Source organism: Brugia malayi (assembly GCF_000002995.4).
Source record: "Brugia malayi strain FR3 genome assembly, contig: Bm_v4_ChrX_scaffold_001, whole genome shotgun sequence".
NCBI classification, from domain to species: domain Eukaryota; kingdom Metazoa; phylum Nematoda; class Chromadorea; order Rhabditida; family Onchocercidae; genus Brugia; species Brugia malayi.
Window position 1 is genome coordinate 17,796,485 of NW_025062479.1, and position 25,669 is coordinate 17,822,153.

At 31.6% G+C, this 25,669-nt stretch overlaps 5 protein-coding genes across 6 annotated transcripts; 4 read left to right on the forward strand and 1 right to left on the reverse strand.

Annotated features, from left to right (window-relative positions):
- Nucleotides 1-736: 736 nt before the first annotated feature.
- Bm9552 (Uncharacterized protein) lies at nt 737-4,304 on the forward strand (the record flags this gene model as incomplete). Its single annotated transcript, XM_043075235.1, has 9 exons — nt 737-853; nt 1,090-1,234; nt 1,558-1,796; nt 2,005-2,216; nt 2,613-2,857; nt 3,191-3,284; nt 3,351-3,432; nt 3,566-3,749; nt 4,033-4,304. 9 exons carry the CDS (start codon nt 737-739, stop codon nt 4,302-4,304), a joined length of 1,590 nt encoding a protein of 529 aa, XP_042931169.1.
- A 2,413-nt stretch (nt 4,305-6,717) lies between these two features.
- Nucleotides 6,718-9,963, forward strand: Bm4331 (Uncharacterized protein; the record flags this gene model as incomplete). Its single annotated transcript, XM_001898001.1, has 8 exons — nt 6,718-6,845; nt 7,009-7,115; nt 7,367-7,578; nt 8,293-8,430; nt 8,699-8,860; nt 9,067-9,230; nt 9,392-9,538; nt 9,879-9,963. 8 exons carry the CDS (start codon nt 6,718-6,720, stop codon nt 9,961-9,963), a joined length of 1,143 nt encoding a protein of 380 aa, XP_001898036.1.
- Nucleotides 9,964-10,173: 210 nt separating this feature from the next.
- Nucleotides 10,174-13,922, forward strand: Bm18034 (Uncharacterized protein; the record flags this gene model as incomplete). Its single annotated transcript, XM_001898002.2, has 8 exons — nt 10,174-10,241; nt 10,513-10,664; nt 10,885-11,099; nt 11,885-12,019; nt 12,146-12,307; nt 12,531-12,599; nt 13,016-13,254; nt 13,871-13,922. The coding sequence occupies 8 exons, from the start codon at nt 10,174-10,176 to the stop codon at nt 13,920-13,922; spliced, it is 1,092 nt and encodes a 363-aa protein (XP_001898037.2).
- A 291-nt stretch (nt 13,923-14,213) lies between these two features.
- Nucleotides 14,214-16,011, reverse strand: Bma-swt-5 (Uncharacterized protein; the record flags this gene model as incomplete). Its single annotated transcript, XM_001898003.2, has 6 exons — nt 14,214-14,327; nt 14,503-14,622; nt 14,925-15,080; nt 15,163-15,286; nt 15,564-15,641; nt 15,872-16,011. The coding sequence occupies 6 exons, from the start codon at nt 16,009-16,011 to the stop codon at nt 14,214-14,216; spliced, it is 732 nt and encodes a 243-aa protein (XP_001898038.2).
- A 3,048-nt stretch (nt 16,012-19,059) lies between these two features.
- Bm2943 (Uncharacterized protein) lies at nt 19,060-25,089 on the forward strand (the record flags this gene model as incomplete). 2 transcript variants are annotated; one of them, XM_043075236.1, is made up of 12 exons in its annotated part: nt 19,060-19,111; nt 19,503-19,632; nt 19,700-19,800; nt 20,331-20,491; nt 21,121-21,199; nt 21,474-21,629; nt 22,167-22,289; nt 22,465-22,698; nt 22,881-23,012; nt 23,416-23,522; nt 23,804-23,942; nt 24,668-25,089. In XM_043075236.1, the coding sequence occupies 12 exons, from the start codon at nt 19,060-19,062 to the stop codon at nt 25,087-25,089; spliced, it is 1,836 nt and encodes a 611-aa protein (XP_042931170.1). The 2 variants fall into 2 exon arrangements, with proteins under 2 accessions (XP_042931170.1, XP_042931171.1); XM_043075237.1 differs by lacking the exons at nt 19,060-19,111; nt 23,804-23,942; nt 24,668-25,089 and having other exon boundaries at nt 19,514-19,632; nt 23,416-23,537.
- Between the last annotated feature and the right edge of the window lie 580 nt (nt 25,090-25,669).

The window sequence follows — 25,669 nt, forward strand, 5'->3', positions numbered from 1 at the left end:
AGTTCTGCTAAAATTAAAACCTTATTAAAGAATTTTGGAATGTGCTTGTTATTGCCGGTACGATTTTTATTGCGTTTTTCATTACTGTTATAAATGCTTATTGTGTGGATTTTTCAAATGTGATGAAATCATGGACGTTCAATAAACTGTGAGAATAGTTCTAAATGTGTGAAGAAGGAATTTATGCTTTGTTTTGTTATGTCCAAATACTTTTATCTTTCAACCAATTCCAACTAATTAATCTCATACTTTTAGTCACTCACCAAATGCTTGGGGTCTTTTTTACTGATGGGATGAAATTTCTTTACATATAGAAGCACTTCAAAATATATGAATCAAGAATTTCCAAATGAAGTTGCTGACCGAACAGTATCAAGTTAATTTGAGAGAAGAGGAAGATTGGAAACTTCGAGATCGTAGGGCGAGGTTATATGTAATAAGCGACAATTCAGTAATTTTAAAGAACTGGTTTCTGTTCATGAGATTTTCAATGTTTCGCTCTTCATTGTGTTTAACAACACATTCATTGCAATAAAACACTTACTAAAGAATTTTCTTGATTTGTACAGCATGGGAGAACAAAATATAAGTAATTGAGCCGATTCCCGTGCTGTTTTGAATACTTTCTCACTGACTGTCGTAGCTCCCTGTTCATTTTATTTCAACCGATAGATATATTTTATATTCGATAGTTTAATTGACACACCGTGTCGAATGAAATAGTTGAAGCTGCAGGATGAATAACTTGGGAAAACTGAACTTAGTTGATGATAATGAAACGTGGTTTTATGGAGTGCGTGACAGAGATGAACAAACTGAGCATATAGATGAGATTGTTTCGAATAAAATGCAGGTAATTCCCTTTCTCAAAGTTGTCAGATTTGCTGGAAGAACTGAAAACATTAAATTGTATTAAAATTGAAATGTTGAGTAATTGTTTGGTAACTTATTTTGGCTTTCGTTTTTAAATGTAAATGCTACCAAACCTCATACAAGGTGCTCTTCTCGTTGATATAATAACAGAAGAGGAATTTGAATCCCTCAAACTGATGTTATCATTTTGAATTCTAATCACAGATACTTATTAAGAAACAAAAACAGAAGCGAAGTCTTTTCGAAGATTCATTGGGTTGTTTTGTGGTTTACAAACGACAGAATGATGCGTTACAAAAGTGTGACCAAGAAGGACCTATGGCACGAGTGTTTGCATTCGAATATTCCACTGATCATCCAGGTTGGTAAAAGTGAATATACTTTTAACGAAAAGATTCGTTCCCTAAGTGTTATGTATAGCTTTTGAAATTTGCAAAATTGGCTAGTGCCGAATGAGTGGTTTCAGTTATGTAAAAACAAATGGTATTTCAGAATTACATAAAATTCCGGTTTTTATGTGCCATCTGAATGCATGGCGAGACTGATTCACCGTTTTTCTGGACTAAAAAGGAATAGTTTTTTTTTTTCTTCGAATCCTCGCATGCGGTCTCTTCACGAATTATTTTCTAATATTTATTTATATGGATGAGTACATTTTTAATTACTTAATAAAATTCTATGCAGGACAGAGAAAGTATCTTGTATCGACAGTAGAACGATTCTGGCAGTGGTACAAGAAACAACACAATGTTTCATTTTACGAATTAATACCACAAAATCGTCCTGCTCATCTCTACTTTGATCTTGAATTTTATCGCGATACGAACCCGAATGTTAAAGAGGAGAACTTGATTAAAGATTTTAATGACTGCGTTAGTGAGATGTTGGCGGAAATGTTTGGCCTTAACCTGGATGCAGAAAAAGTTGGTACTTGGCATTTTATCCTTCTTGTTGCTAAGCTCCTCGTAATAGATATCTGCTGAGATTTGAACTTTGAATTATTTCTTTTTAATTGTTACGGTAATGTCACGGAAGGGTTAAGCTGAAAGAGCGCTATAAATTAAACAGTAATCAACACTAACATAATGTTCAGCAGTAATGAGTGATTATAATTATGTTCAGTCATTACAGGAAATGTTGGTGCTTGATGCTTCAACAAGTACCAAATTTAGTGAACATATTATCATTCATTTGGTCGATAACTGTTTATTTCCATCTAACATTTCTATGAAATCCTTTATACAACAACTGAAGGAAAAAATGATGTCATCTGGTCGATGTTTAGTTTGGAATGCCGATGCTACTAAACGGATGACATTGTTTGATGTAACTGTTTACTCAGCGTAAGTTTAAGTTAGTCATATAAGTTTTAAATTAAAATAATATATAGTGAGGAAGGTACCAGGTTGTAATAAAAACTTGAATGGACAGTCTTAGTTTACTTTAAATCGTTGTTTTAAAAAACTAGACAGGGAACGAAGATTTTCGTTTTACCTAAAAAAATTTGTAGTGATTGATAATGTGATCAGGAAACGAAGGTATAGCTATTAAATATCCCTGAGATGGAACCTTTAATTCATTCTTCTAATGTAAAATTTTCTGTTGAATTGTTTGGATAGGAAATATTGTTCTAATCTAAATTATTCTTATATCAGTTAGTTTTGGAATTCTTACAGCTTAGCAGCCTTTTTCTGATTTCCACTTTATTTTCATTTAGTAATAGAAAGTATTGTTTTCAGGAATCGTAATTTTCGTTTGTATTTGTCGTCAAAATTGGGAAAAAACAACCCCTTAGTGCTTGCGCAACGTTGTAATTTTTATGTCCACAGAAAATACCTTCCAAGAAAACAAATTTTTCTCGATTCATTAGTTGTACCTGCCAGGTACAACACTTCGGAAATCTTTTATATCCCAATAGCTAAAAATGAGAAATATCCATGTATTCAAAGGACAGAGCCAGAAATTCTTGCACTTCCCACCCGAGGTATATTTTGAAATTAAATTAAGAGATCAGGATAGTATTCATCAAATTTGTGCTATTTCACTGCGACTTTGTTATGCTTTCGTATTTGCAGTTAGTTTTTATTATCTATTAAGTAGAATACTTCGAAAAAAAAAAAACACTGTATAGACACCTGAAAACCTTTTTTTTGAACATTAAAAAAAATTAAGTGCTTAGGATGATTCCTGTTGTTTCTCAATTATTTAGCTTGATTTAACAAGGGAATAAATACTAAGACACAAGAAATGGTTTTAGTAATTTTTTTGTTAGTAGTTCTTCAACGACCATTTATTGCTGATTAAATAAGTAGTTCAGTTCCTGCATCAAATGGAAGCGTGGACTGCATGACTGGTCGTGGAGCAACTTCGCCTTTTCCCATATTGGACCAACATATCATTGCCATAAACAGGTGCGCTTTCAAATACTTATTAGTGATTAATCCTCTTGTTTCTTTGAATTAACAAATATGCTTCAGAAGATGGAAAGGTAATGCATCCATTCGGCAATGGAAGTTATCAGTGGATAAATTTACAATGTCCCGACATATCATTTATTATGTATGTTATAACTTTAAAAAGATTTTTCTTGTTCCTACATTACTTGATTTTTATAGCAGAATAAGTACAAGGAATTATTCTTACTAACCGAATGTTATTTTTATAAAGACATAGAATGAAGTTATTTTTTTAGATTTCAAATTGTCGTTATTGTTTTAATATTGGCCGAGAGCACCGAAGTAACGGAGTATTTTGGGTTGCGGATTTAGGTAAATTACACTGTTTTCAAAAGTGTTTTGATGTTGATTGCAATGGTATCAGCTCGAATTATTTTCCTTTGCCGAATTTTGTTTGCACTTTTTTACGATGTACAAAAGGTAAAAATTTTGTTCAGTCTTTTTTCCGTTTCTCATCATATTGTCTATTTTTCATTTTTCTATTCATTTGAACTAGATCTGTAAGACTCCTCGTTTTGTCATAATCCTGAAGTTCTGGTTAATCAGTTGATCATTTATTGAACTCGTTTAGTTCACGATTTCAATATTATTTTCTTTTCTAATTCAGAGTCAACCATATATATATATATATATATATATATATATATATATATATATATATATATATCACTTATTGTCGTAGCTTTTAGCATCATTTCTATAGATCTGCCGTTGGAATCCAATAAAATTAATATACAATCAGAAAATACAGAGGTTGAAGATCAAACAGTTGGGATGGATAATATGTCAAAGCAGCTGTTGTTCGATGTAGTAAAAGAAGCAAGAGTACTGAATGAGACTGAAGTTCAGAAACGTACATTAACAACTGGTTATCGATATACCACTCCAGAAATGGGCGAGCTGCAAAATAGTCGGACTTTGTTTGAATTAACGGATGAGGAATTGCTAGACGCTTTTGCTTCAGTAGAAAATTAATTATGGTTTAATTATCACTGAATTTTTTTGCGTCGTACCGTTGTGGTATTTTGTAGCTGTTGCAGTAGCAGTAATGTACTTCTGTCACAGTTCTATATTTTTGGTTGCCATGTAGCGTAGTTTAGGCAACGTTGACATATTGAAGTTCTTCAAAGTGTCGCATATGTATTTGTGAAGTAATTTATGATTGCTGTGCTCATTTATCTTTTATTTCAAGCCGTTTAATTCCTTTCTTCTTTTCTTTTTTTTGTACATTATTATCTTTATTTGTTATTATCATTATTTGAATCAATTAGTTATTACATATAAGTATTTCTGTTTTTGGAGCGAGCTTCCTGTTGTTTTGTGCAGGGTACGAATAATGTATTCAAGAAGATTTTCTTTTTTTGTGAAACCTGCTTCGGGATTCTTACCAACAGAAGGTGATTAACTTTATTGTGAATTATTTCCGTTATAGAAAATATATTATTTATTCAGCAGCACAACACTTGCACTGTTTTCATTTTGTGAGAAAACTTAAAATAATAAAAGATGTAAATGGAATGCATGAAATAAAATGAGAGTGTGGATGAATTATTTTGCATTCTTACATTCTCATTTTAGAATCTTCCGGGACCATAAAAAGTAATACTAATGATGCGTGTTAACATCACACGGAAGCATTTGTTGATATGTATTGAGAGGGTTTTTTTTTTGTCAAATCTGCTTCGGAATTCTTACTAACAGAAGGTAATTAACTTCCAAACATAAGCATTGAGAGTTTTAAACTTTTCCGAGTGTTTTCCAAAAACCACCAAAAAATTCAAAACCTTGTACTGGTAATTAGAAGATTTCCCTTCGTCATGAACAAAGTTTTATACGGAGTTTTATAGAATTTACTGCATGGAGTTTATTTGCGCGGACATTTCATTATTCTTAGTTAAGTTTACAACTGTGTTTCATGAGGTCATCGGTATCATTGTCTTATCTTCTTTTCCTGACTTCATTAACAATTAGTTATCTGACGCACTCTCATTCTGTTAGTTACTGGTCGTCGCTGCTGGTCAATATTTCGTCACCATATTATTTATATTACAAAGTTTCATATCTTTGCAAACTTGTTGATCAAATAATCATGCTATTCTGAATATTCTCAACAATTACTCTTCTTTATAAAACTTTTGTGTTTGTTCGCATTTTTGCATTCTGATATCAATTTTCTTCCCAACTCACAAATATTTCTCCGTTTTCAATACAAAGCTTTGGCGATCGAATCTCAAAGATAACTTACGTCAATTTTCATTGAAACGTCTTGGAATGATTGCCACGCATTATTCTAGAAATACTCTTTGCTTTCGTAACGAATCGCTTCAACTTTCTCTTCACTCACCTTGTTTACAATAAATTTCATAGCGACGTGATAACGAATAGTGAACATCAGCGGTGGTTTTCTGTTTTCTTGTCACACCGTCCATTCCTACGCTCAAACTACAGCTAAGCAATTCGGGGTTTTAAATGCATCTGTTGATATACTTTGGTCTTTGCATTCCCACAACCTTATATACTCGCAAAATGCAGATATGCAATAAAGCAAGCACAAAAGGCTAAATATTACTGCCAGTGGTGGGGTCTGCTCCTTTTTAGTCTTTCCAGAATCAAAATGACATTCTTAAAAATGATTTTCAGTCTTAGAAATTTACTTCCTACCACAAATCTTAAATCAAATATTAAAATTTGATTTAGGCAACTCTTACAATAAGTGTAACAAATCATCTGTACTAAGTGTAGTAGAAAGAGAAAGTCACTGCTAACAAACATTCAGCATCACAAAGGTTGAATCTTTTGACTGAGTGTCAATTAAGAAGAGGACAACTTTTGTTAGGCTCCAATATAGATTTACAATTCAATATAAATAAAATGAGCTTGAGTAATCTGCTCAGCTATCACTTACTGCTCATATTATATTATAGTTTAAGACTTTGTTCGAATAAGGAAACATATCAACTTTAACCAATAAATGGTGAAAAAATAGTCAAAAACCGCTGAATCCACCAAATTAAAACTGATCTGTATTATGATGTTAGGAAGTTTTTCAAATGTTGTTCGACTTAAATGTGATTGAGATTTCAATATCCATGACTCCAAATTCAATGAAATTCGCGTGTTTATAGTTTTTGGTTCTTTCTTGACAAATATTTTGGAATCGGTGTTCACTGCTCAGCAAATTCATCGCATTTTTAACTTAAAGATCGCATAATATAAAGTGGAAAAACTGCTTCAGAGTGAATGTCTTTTTTAAGACGATATTTTTTGCGTTCTGCTTCCAAAAATTGAAAATATCTATAATAATTATTATTATCATTAATTATTATATTTTAAATGCCTTTAATTCTTTAATTTCAGAAGTTGAATACTCAGCCACCCAGAAATAATGATGTCGGAATTTGTAGATAGAATTATTGTGGATGATATCTTACCTTATAATGAAGAAGCAAAACACGAAAAACCATGGTACGAAAAAGCTCTGCTGAAGGATGTCCCGCATCAATATCGTAAATTGAGGTTGTTTCATTTCCAGTACAGAGCTCATGTAAATTTTTTCGCATAAGCGAAATTTGTCTACAAGAAAGCTAATTCTCTATTCATTCTATATGAAGTGATTATTATCAGATTATTTATCCCTTTTTTTTTCTGTAAAAGAAAATCTGTTATGAGTTTTTTGAAGACTCCCGGATGGTAAGCCAGTGGACAATGTGCTAGATGCTATCGGAGGGACACCGTTAGTGAAGCTGAACAGAATACCGCAGTCTATGGGTATTGAATGTAATGTGTGTGAGTGCATTTTTTTACGAAGTTGTAGCGATGATTTCAAAAAAAAAAAAAATCTATTGCTAGGAAATAGAAAATGTTAATAATCAGTTGCTCTATATTCTTATGATAAGAAAAAATTCAGCTTCTTACCGCAATGATATTCTGAATGCATCCCCGAGATTTGTTTAAATTCCAACATTCCGTTTGTTTCTCATAAAGAGAAAGAAGAATCTGTTAAGACTCCTTTTGAGTTAAAGAAGACTTTATTGCAGATGCCAAAATGGAATTCTTAAATCCAGGTGGTTCCATCAAAGATAGAGTTGCAGAGCGAATGGTTGACATAGCGGAACGAACTAAAATCTTAAAACCGGGCATGACGTTGATTGAGCCATCAACCGGAAGTACAGGGATTAGTTTAGCAATGGTTGGAGCTGTTAAGGGTTACAAGTCTGTAATTGTGGCCGATAAAATTAGCATGGAAAAGGTTTTCATTTTGTTTTCTTTTTTTATGTATCAAATCGTTGTTTCATTTACTTGCGAACGAATAAGTTTTTACATAAAATAACTTCCATTTCATTCTCTACAATATTTTCAAAATGAGTATTTTATGTTATATTTAGATCACATAATAGCCATTTGAATTTCTCCGTTGTCTTTATTAATTAACACATACCCTTAGATTTTAATTTTAGTAAGTAATTCATTATAATGCATTTCTTAGTGCTGCAGGAGCAGCTAGCAGTTGAACTCTGTCTAAAGTAAAGTTCCACTCATAAATCGGTTGTTATACACTTCCAAATCTTCAATATTTTGGTCATATTCTTCTATTGAGGGATTGAAATTATAAAGTATTGAGAAATATTTGTATATTAAAGGCATCGATGGAAAACTATATTTAAAATATAAGTAGAAAATTAAAAAAAAATTCGCAAAACATTATTGTTTTTTTTACCCAGTTGAAAGTCATGTACCACTGTTTTATTTTCTTAGTGATACATTACCAATCAATTTTTTATACCTTTAAAATATTTTCATTGATGAATTTAGTTTGTCCATCATGATAAATAACAATCTTTTAAAAAAATATATAAAGAAAAATGATTCATAAGTGACAGAAATGAAACATAAAATTTATTTTAAAATTAAATTGGTAGGAATAGTTTTTATCGCTTATCCTTCAGAACTTACTCATTTTCAGACGAGTGTCATCAACGAACTAGGTGGGAAAATAATTCATACCCAAGATAGTGTTCCATACGATTCACCATTCTCTTATTTTGGTGTGGCATTCGAGATGCGGCAAAAAGACAGAGACAACTCTCTGGTGCTTGATCAGGTTAAATTGGTTCCGTTTGATTTCACATCGTTGTTCAAATTTTGTTTCCTAAATTAATGATAAGAAAATACAATTTTTATAATTCCTGTGAAACAATAAGTAAACATATCGTTATTAAGAAAACAAAAAAATGGTTGTCGAAAATTATTTTAATATAGGAAATGAACTGTGAAAAGGATTGGAATAACAGTGTTTCTTTTAAAGTAAAATAAAAATACGTTATAAACATAAATAGTTAGTTGAAACTCAGTGTCTTCTGTTTCTATAGTACCTCAATCCGGCAAATCCTATCGCACATTATGAGAGCACCGCTGCGGAAATATTACATGCACTGGATAAAAAACTAGATATGATTGTGATTGGAGCAGGCACAGGCGGTACTGTAAGCGGAGTTGGACGACGTATCAGAGAAGAATGTGCTAATGTCACGGTATCTTACAATTTTTTCGAAATTTAATATTTTTTTTTTGCAATATAAATTGCCGGAAAATTTGAAATTTCGAGTACAAATACTTCTTCATTTCTAGTTTTCGTTTTTTGGACACTTTTTATAACCTTTTTTCGTCCCCAACCTTTAAACATGTGATGATCTTCTCCAACTGATTAAATTCTATATCTATTTTAATTTCTCTGTAGATAGTTGGTGTAGATTCGGAAGGTTCAGTAATTAGTAGTGCTGGAGATGAAGAGAAGGAAGCCTTTGTTGAAGTGGAAGGTATTGGCTGTCATTTTGTACCACCTTTGCTTGATTACAATATTGTCGACAAATGGATCAAAGTGAATGATGCGGATACTTTCAAGTTCGTTTTCATAACTTCCTGAATTCATTTTAATGCTAACTCATTGAATTTGATTCCACTTTAGTTCTATTAAAAAAAAAAAAAAAACTTTATTTTAGCTCTATTAAATATTAATCTAAATTGATGAATTTATCCACCTATCACTTCCCTTTCTCATTCAGAATGGCTCGTCGATTGATACGTGAGGAAGGCTTATTGGTTGGCGGTAGTTCCGGTTCCAACATGGTAGCTGCTATGCAAGAATGTCAAAAACTCAAAAAAGGACAGAACTGTGTTGTCATTCTTCCCGATGGAATCCGAAATTATATGTGTGTTTATATTAAAATGATGTTATGCCATAATCATAAATATTTCACTGAAGATAATATCAGCAGACGTTTTTTCCTGATTTTCGTATTAAATTTTAGCTGTTTAAAAACTTTATCCTATTTCGAAAAAGTTAAAGCTTTCATTTTTTTTTTTATAAAATCTTCAATTCTCTTATTTTTTAAAAAGTATAAAAATAATTACACTTTCTATTATGCAATTTAAATTTTTATTCCGACCCTGATAAATTTAATCAGAGCCAGTTCTTTCCGTATTTGATTGTGCCAATTAAAAATGATTAAAAATGGTTTGAAACTTATATGAAAATTATTTCATCTTCAGGTCTAAGTTTTTGAACAATGAATGGATGTTGAAACGATGCTTCATGGAACCAATTCAACAAATTCCTATTATGCCTAGCGAGTAATTCACCTCCGAAAATTTTTTAATCATCAAAGTGTTGAAATATAAGTTTTTGGCTCCCTCAAGATCCACTCTGGTTTCAATCCGATTTAAATAAATTATAGAAGAAAAGTAAGTATGTTGCTTTAATAAATAAATTGCAACTTAAGTTCTTCAAGTTAATATTTTCAAATGCTCGCTGAACGAATCTTTGAATTATCGTCCGGACAAGAAAATGAAGTGGAAATGGAGCACGCTAGATCCAAAAAAGAACGAATGTCCTTTTCCATTCAAGCCATGGCGGTTAGCAATTTTATTGTTACTTCAGATAAAAAATAAGATAGCAAAAATTTTACATTTAGTTATATTTTATGTAAGATAACAAACACTTGCTTTGTCTTTCAAATCACAGAATAGTAAATATCTTTTACACGTGTATATTTTTAGGTAACTAAATATCAAGTAATTTATCAGAGGAAATGATAAGTTTGATTATTCTTATTATAAAACTGAGAGTGAATATACTTAAGAATGCCCTTTTAATTCCAGCATTTGAGTGAGACTTCTTTTTCAGTACAGCACCAAATAGAGTCAATGGGGAAGCAGCGGAAAATGTGAGATACGAAAAGAAAATGGTCATTGATAATATTCTGGAAGCGATTGGTGAAACACCGTTAGTTCGCCTAAATTATATACCAAAAATGTTTGGTGTTAGATGTCAAGTTTGTAAGTTTTAAGAAATATATAAATACTTTATTTACACATTATGGTTGAAATTCCACTAATGCCAACCACAGTTTTATGGTTAGGTTAATTTTTCACAAGAATAGCAAATGGGATGTGTTCCACAGGGCCGTTTCACAGGAGTTGAACTAATTTCTGAAGACAGATGTTCAAATCTTACGACATATTATATGTGTGAATGCAGGATCTACGGATATTACAGATGTGAAATGTGATTATCTGAATCCTGGAGGATCAATAAAAGATCGTATTGCCTATAGAATGGTTGAATTGGCTGAAGAGATGGGCTACCTGAAACCTGGAATGACAATAATTGAACCTTCTTCTGGAAATACTGGGATCGGCTTAGCACTAGTCGCTGCAGTCAAGGGTTACCGTTGCATTATCGTGATGCCGGAAAAAATGAGTCAGGAAAAGGTGATTAGATTGCCTTTGAATATTTTGGACGTTTCGGCATAAGAACTGTAGCACTTTGAGTGGTGGTTGGAGAAAAAGAGAACAGATATGTTTTGGATCATAAAAAACTTTCATAATTACATTTACTTACATTTCAAGCAATTCTCATCATTATGTACCACAGACGTTGCATATCATTTTATTGAGAATTAGGTTTTATTATCTCTGTAACAGTTCATTATAGCTTTAAATCTAAATTAATTATATAAGAAATTTCTCAAGAAATATTAATGTGACAAGTTTCTTTAGACGTGACAAAGAATAAGTCTTTTTGGGCACAAAAGTTGACACACACATGAACTGTCTCATTTGTCATAAGATGAATAAGTACACATTATACAGTTTAGGAGAAAAATTTTTGAATTGTAAGAGCTTATGCCTTAGATGATCATATGACCTTAGACCCTTAGATCATTTCGGTGTGCTGTTCCTTTTTTTCAACTTTGGTTACTATAATGATACAACATTTGGAGGAATAAAAAATTTTTCGATCACTTCCGATATTTCCATCCTGTTCTCTTCCCACTGCTTTCTCAGTGCTTCCTACTTCGACATCTGGAGGATATTGTAGAAGACATATTTCTAGATTTGTTGCCTGCTTCATGTACCACAAAATATTTCACTTCGAAGCGTTCATCTTTCGACATTTTTACTCGTATTGTTAGTATATTATCATTTGGAAAGTACGTATTTGGATGATATCATGCTTTTTAATATGTTCAATAAAATTGTTTTGAAAAGTTTAGGAAAACATTTTGCTGGCTTTGGGTGCTGAAGTAGTACGCACCTCAACGGAAGCATCATTTTCGGATCTCAAGTCACATATCGGTGTCGCCTTTAGATTACAGAAGGAACTTCCCAATGCTATTATCCTGGATCAGGTATTACTTTAAATATTATCTTTATTCATTAAAATAGTTACATTTACCCTTTATTTCAAACAAATGAAATATGAAGCTAAACAATTAATTATTATGATTAGTAGTTCAATCATGGAAGTATTATAGTACACAAACATCGCTAACCCCTTGGAACATTACGATAAAACTGCGGAAGAATTATTATACGCATTGGATGATAATTTGGATGTGCTTGTAGCTGGTGCTGGAACAGGTGGTACTATAAGTGGGATCGGTCACAAACTCAAGGAAGTTTGTCCAAAGTGTAAGGTCGGTCATTTTAAATCTCTAAAATCAAAAGTTAAGATATTTTTAAGCAGTTCTTGCTGACATCAAGAACCATCATTAAATTTGAAAGTAAAACCTGCAATTGGATGATTTTGTGAATAAGTTTCCAGCTAGCTTCTAAGAAAGAAGAAGGAAGAAGAGAGGACGAATGATGGAAAGCAGTTCTTCATTGTTATATTATTACCGTAATCTAAATAATTTTCAGATTGTTGGTGTTGATCCTATAGGCTCAATTCTTTCTGATCCAGAACATAATGAAGTTTCAACCTATGAGGTACGCGTGATCTACAGTTGAACTTAAAAGGATAGCACTTTAGCTTAGTTTTCCTGAAAGTTCGGGTTTCTTCGTTCACCTATATTTCAGTCAGGTTTTTAAAAACGCATAGATGTGTGTCTATCATTAAGAATTGTTTCTGTATAGTTCGCTTTTGAATATGTTAATATTTGAGGCCTAAATAATGCAAGGAAAACTTGATCAAAGTTTTATGGACTAAATATTTTGAAAATTTATATTATTGCAGACTAGCAATAAAATAGCAGGAAATGTATAGGAAATAGCAAATATAGGAGATAGAAGAGCTGTACTAAAAGATAATGGTCAGCTATTCCTTTCTTTTTTTTGATTTTTTTCTTATTATGATTATGATACACATTTATGCATAGAATTTCTGTCATAGGCACTGCTTTTAGGTAGAAGGAATTGGTTACGATTTTATTCCTACAGTGTTGGATCGTGATATTATTGATTTGTGGATGAGAAGCAATGATAAGGATTCATTCGAAACATCTCGTTTATTAGCCAAACACGAAGGTTTGCTATGTGGTGGCAGTGCAGGAGCTAATGTTTTCTGCGCTATGCAGGTTGCCAAAGAGTTAACTGAAAATCAAAAATGTGTTGTCATATTGCCAGATGGAATCACTAATTATATGTAAGCAAATTATTTTTTAACAAAATTATGTTTAGCTTCATTTTAAGTGATTTTTTTTTTTTGTCTTTTAAATCACTGACGGCTGTCATGGCCATGAGATTATATCCTTTTATAATTAAACGAGAAGGTAGCCGCTGAACAGATAGGGCAAGAATTGACGGTGATTTAATTTACAATGCATTTTTAAATTTTCTGTTTTTTTTAATTTTCGACAGTTTTATTAGCAACTCAGGATTCGTCTCAAGAAATCTTCAAGGCATCATGTAATTTAAATTGCTACTCAGTTATCATTCACCATTCCCGATGTCCTTAAAAATCTGGAACTGTCTGATAAGTAGCAAGAAAATATCACAAAATCGTCGGGCGTTAAAATCTCGAAAACTGATTAAAGATAGGAACTGATTATTACATGTTGATTCAGACTATTTGTCCTTTCTTGTTCAAAAACTATGATGACCTCGTTTAAAATTTTTAGTTTTTAAGATTAGAGTTTCAATACTGCTTAAACGATTGCCACTCTCGCACCACCATTATTGGTCGGAATGAATTTTTTCAGAACAAATTACACTTCAGTCATTTATAAATAACATGTCGTACGGACTTTTGTGCATTGCAGGACGAAGTTTGTGAATGACGAATGGATGAAGTGCCGTTTATTCCGCACATGAATTTAAAGAGAAATATGAAAAGGTTGGAACAGAAACAAGTGTAGAATTTATTGCTTACATTGTTTTTTAGTTATAAGTGTTTCGGTGGTGCAGCTATAACACATATCTCTAAATAAATTATCATGGCGTTATATTATGGTATTTCTTGGCACCATTTGAAAATGATATTAATAAAGCTTACTAAGAAATATCATTCAAGTCAAAAATTGTTAATTAGACAAGCTAGAAGTTTCTCATATCTTGTTTAATGTTTAATATAAAACATGCAGTTAACCTCTATTTAAATGTTTATTATGTAGGTGTTGATGAGAGATTACTTGGTTTTGTTTTGGGCGCTTTAGTAGGATATATGAAAAACATTAACAGAAGCAAACCATTCAATACCATGAATGCTCCATTCGCTATCTGCAAAGTGAACTGAAAAAGGTAAACGGCTGTTTAAATCGTAAAGTTTTTACATCCTAATTCCAGTGCAACTTCTCTTTATTAGGAGGAACAGCGGAAGGATAAGAAGATGAGTTCTACAATTTTTATTGTCAAAATAAAATTTTACATTTCAAAGTATAACATTGTAACTAACCAGCAGATGGAAGTCCCTGACCCCAATACTATAGATGACAATGTGTATTTCCAGAACCCATGCAAGTACTACCGATCCAAACGGTATAAAATCCATTACTTTCCTTTTCACTGCTTGATACTATAAATTTTCTTCTAGTTATCAATCTTTCGCCTTTCTATTCTTCCACTCGCAAAAAAATCAAAATTTCTAAACATTTAATGCTGTACACCTGACAACGATCAATTGCATTTTATATACGTAATTTAATTTTTTTTTGCGTTTCATAGACGTAATTTAATCATCAACACTGCCTGTAGCTTGGATGTGCAGCTTTATCGCATGCTGATAAAACGAATTTTAACATGTAATGACTGACTTATTTCTTTTGGTCTTTCATTCTTGATGAAATCAAAAGATTGCTAAAGTTTGAAATAACATACAATTAGAAAGAGATAAGCTGATGATCCGATAGTCTGAGAACAAGATGCCACACTACCAATAAATGCTCTACCATCTTCTACTCGTAACATTTGCGCCCAAACAAATATCGTTGCAAGTACTATCGTAATTAAACATAATAGCTGGAGCAATTTATTCTGCAATGTTTTTTGATAGGCCATCTATTTAAAGTGATAATACAGGTTGGAAACGTGTATTAAGGACAAGATGCCAATATACTTTTCTGGTTCTGTAGAACAACATTGCTATAATAAAAAATATCTGCATGAAAACTGAAAAAGCCTGCAAAAGAACTGCTTTCGAATTTGCTGTATACATCGAGTAGCGAAGCCATAAGGCTGATCTGAAATTCGATGTAATAGGATAGTAGAATAATGAAGTCAAAATTTATTATTCTATTGGTTTTATTTTATAATAGCTTTTTCAGTAGTTATTATAATGTAAAACAAATAAAAACCTTGAAAGATTGCAAAACAAAACAGCAGTTCTTGAACAAATGTGCTTTAAATCAAAATGATTCGAAGTATTAAAAAAATTAATTAGTTTCGTTTGAGAACTTCTTGAAAAGGTTACAGCAATTTTCTCAAAAGTGTAAGATAATCTGATCGACATAATGTTACCCAACGTATGTGGCAAAGTACGGAATTGGAGAATCGCTATCGCTGCTTTTTTGTCGATACCATTTATAAACTGCTTGTCTATAAATTAAAAGAGTTAAACAAATAAATTTTCTCTATTTCGTGGATTTATACTTTGTGGTATATCAATTTAGGTTTTATTTCTCAAAATTTCAAACACAAAAGCTTAATATATCACTTGGATTCTGAAGAATTATAAAGTTTGTCGTTTTAAAACCTAATACTGAAAGTTTCATTTCATTATTGCTTTTTACTTCTTTTGTTCCATTTGAAACTTTACCATTACTTACAAAGGGATAGAAATGAAGAGGATATAGACAATGCCAGTAGATGTCAAAAATAAATTCCACAAGAGATTATTTGTAAAGTAATTGTAAATCTCTTTTTCAAACTCAATTTTCATCAGTTCCAGTGTATCAGCAATCGACATATTCAAGTGTCACTTCTTAATAATTGCTTATAGAGTTCGGAAAAAAAGTAAAACAAGCAAATGATGCAATTTTTTTGGCAATGCAATCCTTTCGACGTCACCAAAAACCGATTAGGCGAAGCTTTTCAAAGAAAAAAGTATCCCGGGAACCGATATCAGTAAATTATTTTACTTTAAAGACAAGAGAAATTGAAAATTGGTTAAAAATGGGATAGGAGCATGAATGGTACACGTCAAAATGGGAAGAAATCTTGAACAAACACTGTCCAGTCGTTTGTCTCTCCCAAAACCAGTTTAATTAATCATCCCATATTATTTTATGCACCTTCCAGTGTCCTCGTTAAGAAAATAAAAAAAAAAAGATTTGACAATTTATTTGTCAATGTTTGTCAAGCATATTAAAGAGTAATGGACTTCCGTGCAAAATTAAAAACAAATATAACAGTAACTTTTGTTGTTGTGAATAAATTGATCAGAAGCAGTGAATACTGAACGAAAAGTAAACTAAATTAATCGTGAAATAATTATAGTAATTGTGATGATATTAAGAACTTAGCTTGCAGTATTTCATTATCACTTACTGAATAAACAAATAGTAGTTCAGCAAGCAATCAAAAAAAACGAGCAAAATACAGTCACTATTGTTTTTCAATGTGCTTTTGTCACTTTTAAAATCAATGTAATTGATATTTCAAAATGAACAAAAATAGTTCACAGTTCATCAGTGAAACAAAATATCGAATGATCCAAGATCTTATTTGGATTCTTCTAAAGTTTAGAATTGAAAAAGGACAAACAATTTTTGAAGTCCAAAGTTTGAACTTGAACTGAGTGATGCAGTAGTTTCAAATACAGAATCCGATTCCGTCTTTGAAATCAAAGACGTATCGCTTGCTCCATTTTTTTTTATCACATTATAGAATGAAAGGAAAAGAAATGACGAGTATCACTTAATATTTATTAAGTTATGGAGAAATTTTATTGATTTTCCATGGCAATGACTCATCATTGGTTCACTTTGAAAGTTATTACTTCAAAGTCTGCTTGTTCCTTTCTCTTTCCAAACTGTGATAAGGATCCTAATAATATATCTTGGATTAAAGTCCTTATATTGTATCTGTACTGTCTGATAAAATTTTTGATTGAAATAAAACCTGCCATTAATCATCACATTATTTGAAATCAACTGTATTGACAAATTTTAACAAACTTCTAACCAGCTACACGTCAATTCTAAATTCTAGATCAATTTTAATTCTAAACTGGTTTATCAATTTTAAAGACTAGACTAGTTCAGCTCAAAAGCTAGAATTCTCGCAATTCCAGAGAAAAAGCTTAGCTTTTAATGGCAGAAATTCCTGCTATGTTTTTCTATCAACGAAAAATCAGGAAGATACAAACTGCAATATATTGAATCAAAACATAATGATTTATTTGAAGTGAAGCTCTCTTGACAAAATTTTTACTGCTTCAAGTACAGTTATCAAAGAGTTTCTTTTACGTTATCAAATTTCAGTCAGTGTTTGGGAGGTACACTGAGGAAAACTGACCACTACTAATCAAACATGGCTTTAATCATCACATTATTTCCGTTACAACGTGTTCGCCTATAAAAAGTGGCTATTACACTTTAAATATTTTGTTTGTTGATATAGGTATGACTACTAGAATGGAGGTATGCTGTAAATAAAAGATTCAGTTTGCAAGTTTTAGCTGATGAATTGTTAATTGTCTTGCTTTGTCCCCTCTGATGAGAAGATCGAAAAAACTGGTGTAGTAAAAATTTAATTCCCGAAATGTAAGCAGTAAGGCAAAGAGAAAAATTGGCTTATTAATTGCTTGCCACAAGTAGCAATCAACAATTTTAGTATTACTCACTATTTCAGTTATTTCTGTATTGTTTCGTTCTCATTCCCATTTCAATTTTTAAATTAGATTTTAAGCTTTTGGAAAAATTTAATATCCGTGTTTTTGGATTTACTACTCTCCACTTCAGTGCAACAACATAAATTGATAATTCACTTTCACTATTTTCAGTGAAATATAATTGTTTTAATTTCAAAATAAAATTATTTGTTTGAACCTAAATTTTATTCTAATTTCTTAACACTTACATTTAGCTTCGGAAAAAAATCTTATAAAAGTGCTTCATCAATTAGTTGGATTTGAATCTGGCTAAATACCATACCGAAATATCAGAGTGAAAGCATGATTTCATACCTAGGCAGAATAATACTGATGACATAGACATCTGCATTAGAATTGAAAATGATGTGAAGTAAAAAAACTCGAGCTAGAAACAGCTGGTAAACTATTTTTTAATTATTCCTACTTAGAAATATTGCAAGCAGTTTCTGGTTAAGTTCAAAGTTTTAAACATGTGTAACTTAACTTCTGAAATTCCAAAAATTTTTGGTCTTAAATTCATTCAACAGAAACAGTAATATTCCTTGTAGAGATGGTAAACGAATTATTTGCCTATTTGATTCTAGTTTATAAAGCAACAAGAAATTATTCCAATTAACATATCCAAAACACTTCAAAAATTATTGTTCTGAGAATTGATACGGTTCTCAGACCAATAATTTTTAATTGCAAATCTATTTATTTGTCAGACTAAATACTTATAGCTCAACAGTTAGTAGAACAAAATATTGAGGAGATTTGGAATGAGAGATTTAAAAATATGACCGTCATAAAGGAAGGAGAAAAGAGGAGGTGTTTCAAACTTGTAAAATTGCATATACCTGATCAGTTGCACAGTTAAAATGTCTAATATTCTTGCTATTAGAATGAGTATTTAATGCTATTATTAAAATCATTTTCTTCTGTAAATTAATATCGAAAATTATAGGTAGTATCACAAGATGATAATCTAAGTATTAATTGCAAATAGAATCACTATCTTTCAGTCACCTATCTTTGAGTCACCTATCTTTCAGTTTGTATTTTTTGAATTTTGCTAAGCACTGCTATTTTTCAGGAAATTTTTAACTGAGGATAAAAAATTCCTAAACAGACAAACATATCAAAAATAAAGGATCAGGAATGTTGCTGTTATTTGCTATTATCTCAATATGCTGGATAACAAATCATTTCGGTATGTTTTTTACTGTGCTAATGAAAGTAGTCAGAACTAGCTTTTTATATACCATTAACAATGAAATTTAGAAACAACAGACAGAATTTTTAGTTGCAACTTTTCAAAGCCAAATAACAGGAGTAAAAAATCCATAACTTGATATAAAACAATCACAGATGCCCCGAAAATCTTAAAGCTTGGTGCATTCTTTGTGTTTAGCATAATTGAAAAGAAGTCCAAAAGACATATAAAATATTTTATTTTCTATTGGATTTTTTAATTATATTTACTAATTCGACGAATTACGAATTTCTGCAAAATAATTATATATTTTCCCTCACTTTTACTAAATTGTTCGAATACGAAAAATGCTATGAACAAACTGAAGTGTAACTGGAATTTAATTCAGAAGCAACAGAAATGACAACAAAGATGGTAAATCCGGGCGTGGATTGTGACATAACATGGGACACTGGTTTGATGGAAAGCCCAGATGGAAATTCCGATTTATTCATGCTTTATACACCCATCGGGTTTGGGTTAGTCAAGCAGTTTTCTTTTTTAGTCAGAAAATGACAACTCTGCAAAGTTCTTTTGTCATTTCAGAACACTGGGCGTGTGGAAACTGGAATCTTGTTTACCTGGTTACAGTTTTCAAATCAGTGAAAAAAGATGTATACCTGAACGGCTCACACTGCAAACAAATGGTAAGCAAGCTAATATTTTAAAATTTGCAATTACGTAAATTTATAATCGTTATCTATAAGTGTACGATCACGCTGAGTTTCTTCCAATGGCTCTGGATGCATTACCACTTATCAATTTTAAAAAATAATTGGTCATGATTTACTTATTTAAAATAATTTAGTATTCGAATTTTTGACGAATAAAACTTGACAAGTAAGTAACATTTGAAACTTTTTAGAAAAAAAAAAAAACGGATGGAATGATAAGAAAACAATAGCTAAAAAATTAAAATATGTATTTGTTAGCCTTTTGCAATTGTCGTTGCTAACAAAAATTATCGCTACCTTCGTCCAATGTAACATCATTCCTTTGACAACAGCGCAACAATTATTTTATACAGCCTATATTATTTTATATGAATAAATTCTAATTAAAAGTATCATTTGATGAACACTTTTACTTCGCATTCTTGTCAGACTCATCAAATATCTTTCATGATTCAAAATTTCTTTCCACACAGAATTTCATTTTTAATTCAAGTCATTTGTAGTATTCCTCAACAATAACTGCGCAAATGATGAAGAATGTATTGATGGAACGGTCTGTGATCCAAATAATATGCGATGTTCGTGTCCCGTTGGCATGACAGCCAATCTAAATACTTTATCTTGTATTCCAACGTCGTCTTTATTAAAATCACTTCAACAAAAAGTATGTTAGGTGTAACTTTTTTTTATTTTCTAATTAGCCTATTGGCATATTCTCGTTTTTACTTTAGTTTCAAGATCAATATATTCTCAAACAGATGAAAATAATAACTTTCTCTTTGGTTTCTTGCTCAAATTATAAATAAAATTTAACGAGAAAGAGAAAAATTAAAGTTAAAGTAGAAATAAAACAAAGGACATTAAAAATAAAAATAAACATATCAATCAACATTTGTTTGTTTAGAGCTTTCACTGCTAAATCCATAAAACACAAAGCTATTTCAAACTTTGTATTGATTGTAAATTTAGAGTAAATCAGTAATAGAATTTAATTAATCAATGAGAAGTTGAAAAAAAACACCCACTGAAGTAAAATTTCATTTACTTATTTAATGCTTACTAACCTTTTCTGCTCTTCTTTACAACTATAAAATAATAAGCCACTCTTCACACATTTTAACTGTTGCTGAATTCAGAATTTGTTTTTTCAGAATCAATCAGAAAGAATAAAGTATGTAATTTGCATACTTTTCAGATAAACATTATTAGTTTCTATCTCTCTTAGTCAGTTATTAATAGATGAGAAATCAATGCATATTCCTGAAATGTTGTGTTAGTAATTTGATCTTTTAGGACTACAATGTGTATTCATCAAGTAAAAGTGAACCAGTTATGACTACTGGAAAGGACATACTATCAAATGCTTTTCACGGTAAATCAAAAAAAAAAAAAAGGAAAAAACTCTCTTCTCCTTATTCTCCTTTTCCTTTTTCGGTCCCTTCTTAATTTTCATGTTTATTAGTTTGCTAGCTTTTAAAAATTTACAAAACAAGGGGTGATAGCTGTTGTGTCTCTAAAAATTGCAATCAGACCAGCAGACAATATCTTTGTGACTGTCAAACTTTTTATGTATATGTCCTGTTAGATTTTAAGTGAGGCAAGTTAGAAAGTCTTCTTCAAATAATTAGTGATAATGTAATTTGTAGTACAAATGCCACCAGGAAGCAGCTGTTCAAATAATGAAATATGTGGTGGTGGTTCATTTTGCAGTCTTCCAATGAAATTATGTCTTTGTCCTGATGATATGGAAGATTTTGAGAGTCAATGTCGGATACCTGGACGACCTGCTGCCTTAACTGTGGGTAAGGCACTATTTTGCAGAAAGTAATTTTAGGAGTAGCTATCATAGCTTTAAAACTAAGGTTAGGAGAAACTAAAGATTCTGCAAAATTCTATAAAGCAATTCAAAAGACTCTACAACTAATTTGATTCAAATCTATTTTGTAAGGTTCGAAAGGATGAATTACCGAATTGAAATAACAAATATCTGTTATCCATACGAGCGTACAAGCGCTACTCTTTACACCTTTTTCGCGATTAAAAAATATTACACCTCAACTTTGAGATTTTGTTTTATTTTATTTCTAAATAAAAGAAGCAAAATTTCATTGATTCAATTGGTTCAAATGCTATCTGTAACACTACAGTGCTTTTTTTTAACTCTTGCGACATATGTCGGTGTACGTAGGAAAGCTATCAACATTCAGAGTTATTAATTAGCCATCTTTCTTCGCCAATAAAATATCCTCCTCCAGAAACGCTTTCAAAAGAAAAAAAAAAAGTTTTTTACTGAGACATGAGGTGACTGATTTTCTTTTATCAATTTTTAATTTTCACAGGACCCGGTGAACTATGTAACAAAAATCAGGTATGTTCTCGTGGATCAGTATGTCATCCAATTATTCCTGTGTGCATCTGTCCGGAAAATACCGTTCTTCAAGAAAACTCCTGCTTTCCAGTTGGTAATATAGACTTAAAATAAGTGTTGTCTTATTTTACTCATCAATCTCCTTTCAAATCTTTATAACTTGACAATGACAAGTACTGAATGAATTGACTGATATCTAGTATTTGAGATACCACTTAAAACCTCATAAATAATTTGTTAGGTCAGAAGCTCAAATATTCTTTTTACAGGAATAAATAATCAAACCAAGAATATATGGAGAAAATCGGAAACCATAAGTACCAAAATGATTCATAAGTTCCCGGCAATACCTAAATTCGATGGAGAAGGACAAGCTGCTGTTGGATTTCCATGTCGTGCCAATATCGACTGCATCACAGGAGCATTCTGCAAAGGCACTACCAATCCAGCCACTTGCCAGTGTCTCTCAACCCATGTCAACATTAATAATTTCTGTGAAAAAGGTTTTCTCTTTCTACAACTAGGATACTCGAGACTGTCTCGAAATATTATATATATGAAACGGTTTCGAGAATCAACTCTAGCATTATTGAATATTGAACTTATAATTGGTCAAAAAGTCAAGGTACAATTACAGAAGTATGGCAGGTTGGTGACAACTGATGATCGAGTGTTATGATTTCAGTGATACATCCTGGACAAAGTGGATGTCATCATGATATCCAATGCTCGGTGACTTACTCTGCTTCTAAATGTTCTGCTGGTCAATGTATCTGTCCGAATGGTTTTATTGCTATCGGACAAACTTGTAAACCAGGTTTTGGTTATGATTAATTCAAATCATTACATTTTTTTAACAGCATATTTGAAAAAAAATTATTTATTGAAATCTAACTGCAAGAAGTGTAAAATAAACTTTGAGGAAAATGTATATTCTTTAGGAGGAACAAAATACGAACTATGTTCTTTACTTGAGTTAGAATAAGTTAACTGAAAACTGGTACTGTGAGCAAAACACTGTGAGATTCACAAGCGAATAACTCCTATCGACTCAATTTATGCTACTTGGAAAAATATATAGACCGATAAAAAAAATGATCATATTCCCTTGATTTTAGAACGATACAGAAATTTCTAATGAAAATATGGTATGAATATTCAACTTTCAATTGTTCGCTCATTTTAACTTCTAGATAAGCATATAAAAGTACTATCTGCAGGAGTTTGCATGACTGATGGGGACTGTAAAGGTGGTTCGAAGTGTCAGGATGGCTGGTGCATTTGTCCGGAAGCATCGATGAAAGTGGTTGATGGAAACTGTAAAAAGGTGATAGTGGATTAGTGAAGTTCGCTTCTTCTAAAAATTTTTTAAAAGAGAACGTCCTGACATGACAGTAACTGGACTTGAGAAATGAAGTTAAGATGGGGTTCAAATTGAAAATCAAAATATAACTGAAAATTTCCAAAAAAATATCGAGACAGTTCATTAATAATGAATAGTTTCAGTGTGAAATATAAATGAATCTCTAACTTCTAGTCATGATTGACTCTAAAGACCGAATTTTTATTGGCTACAGTTCTGATACTTTGAGAACTGGTAGTTTTCAGATCTATAGCGATTCACTCCTCACAACAATGCAGAATAATTCCACAGCAATAAACACGTTAATAAGCGATAATAAAATGATGACCTCGCAAATAAACTTGTCCGCTTCAAACATTGCACCATCTGCAATAAAAATACCTGGTAGGTAAACTGAATTTTTTAATTAGTTCTACCAATTTTTCATTCTGACTAATCATAATTCTCACTGCAGTTTAGAAAACTGTTGTTTTGAAGAGATAAACAATTTCAAGTTGATGATTTCCACTTCACGCAGGATATTTCTTCAAAGTGTGAATCATATTTGAATATACAAGTGAAGGATAAATATGCATCTTCAAGAAAATTGCAATAACCTTGTACGTATCTTCTCCAAAAAAAAATTTCTGTAGTCTTGGATCGATAAAAAAGCTTCTGGGCTTTTCAAGAGTTAAGTTGAAAATACGATTAGAAATAGTTGTTTGACTATTTTTCGAATCACTATTTTCATCAAAAGTTGAAAAGAAAACATAATATCGTCGATAACGTGAACTAAAATTTGGCTTGGAAATGACTGGGAATTCAGGCTGCATGAAAGATATGCCAGATATATGAGGACACTGAGACTTACATACTCTACCAAAAATTCTCTTGCACATGGAATCACCTGCAGTAAAATAATTACTTAACAAATCAGTAATACGACTTTAACATCAGCCTTGTATTATGCTTAAAACAAACTAAGATAAAGTAAGTCCTTAAGCTGTGAATTGCAGAAATTTTTGAACCTGCAAAAACTTATGAACACAAAATTTTTTCAAAGCAATGAGTTATAGATGAAAACCAAATATTAAAAAAAAAGGAACTGTTTTTAGAGAGTATATTTATAGAAACGATCGAGAAGCTTTCGACTTTCGAACTTCTTATCGACCCTTTAACCTTATCGACAACGTCGCTACAGTACGTTGGAGATATGTTACCTGCTGCTGGCGTCAATCAGTGGAAAAGGACAGGAACAACTACCTCAATTACCAGTGGCACTACTTCTGCTATATCAATACCGAATCGTCCTCCAGGCCAACCACGAATCACTGGACCACCATTAAGCAGACCACGTCTTCAGACGATCACAGTGCCAACCTACAAAATTCGGCCTGGAAATGGAATATGTCCTGTTCCAGACAGTGTTGTTCGTGATGAGAGTACCAACTATCTGATAGTCTGTAATGGTGAGAAACCGTTTTGCCCACCGAATTCTTACTGTTACGTTACTGGATATGCTAATCAGGAATACAACTGTTGCCGGTCTTGAATATATCTAAAAAAAAATTTACAGAGAAGATGTGAAATTTTGTTTCATTTTCAATAAAAGGAAATAATATTTCCATTGACTTTTGTTCATATCCCGTTAGAGTGACATTGTACTATTGTCTTAGCTATTGTTTACTATTGGTTTGTGAATTGTCGCTTGAATGTGTGCTGCTAAGGTTTCCTTCATGGTTCTTTTCAGATTTACTTTCACCCTTCAATATTCAAGATTTCCCTTTCCATACACGTACAAATTTATTCTAACCAGTACTCCTCATAAGTTTAATGATTGGTATGAGCACTTCACTCTGTTTCCTTTTCTTACTATTAAATAATTAAAATTTTGTATCTAATTAAATCAACAAAAAATCTAACTGCTAAAATATCTATTCGTCTCTTTCTGTTGCTGTCATAATTCATAATTTGAATTTCACTGAGTTGATGTCATGTCATAAATCAAAAAAAAAAAATTGTTCATTAACTTGTTGCGGAGAAATCGTGTCAACCGACTGTGAACTGTTATCATAGAACATTGGCCAAGAAATCCGACATTACGTTACAATCTGAGCGTTACTGTAGTTGAA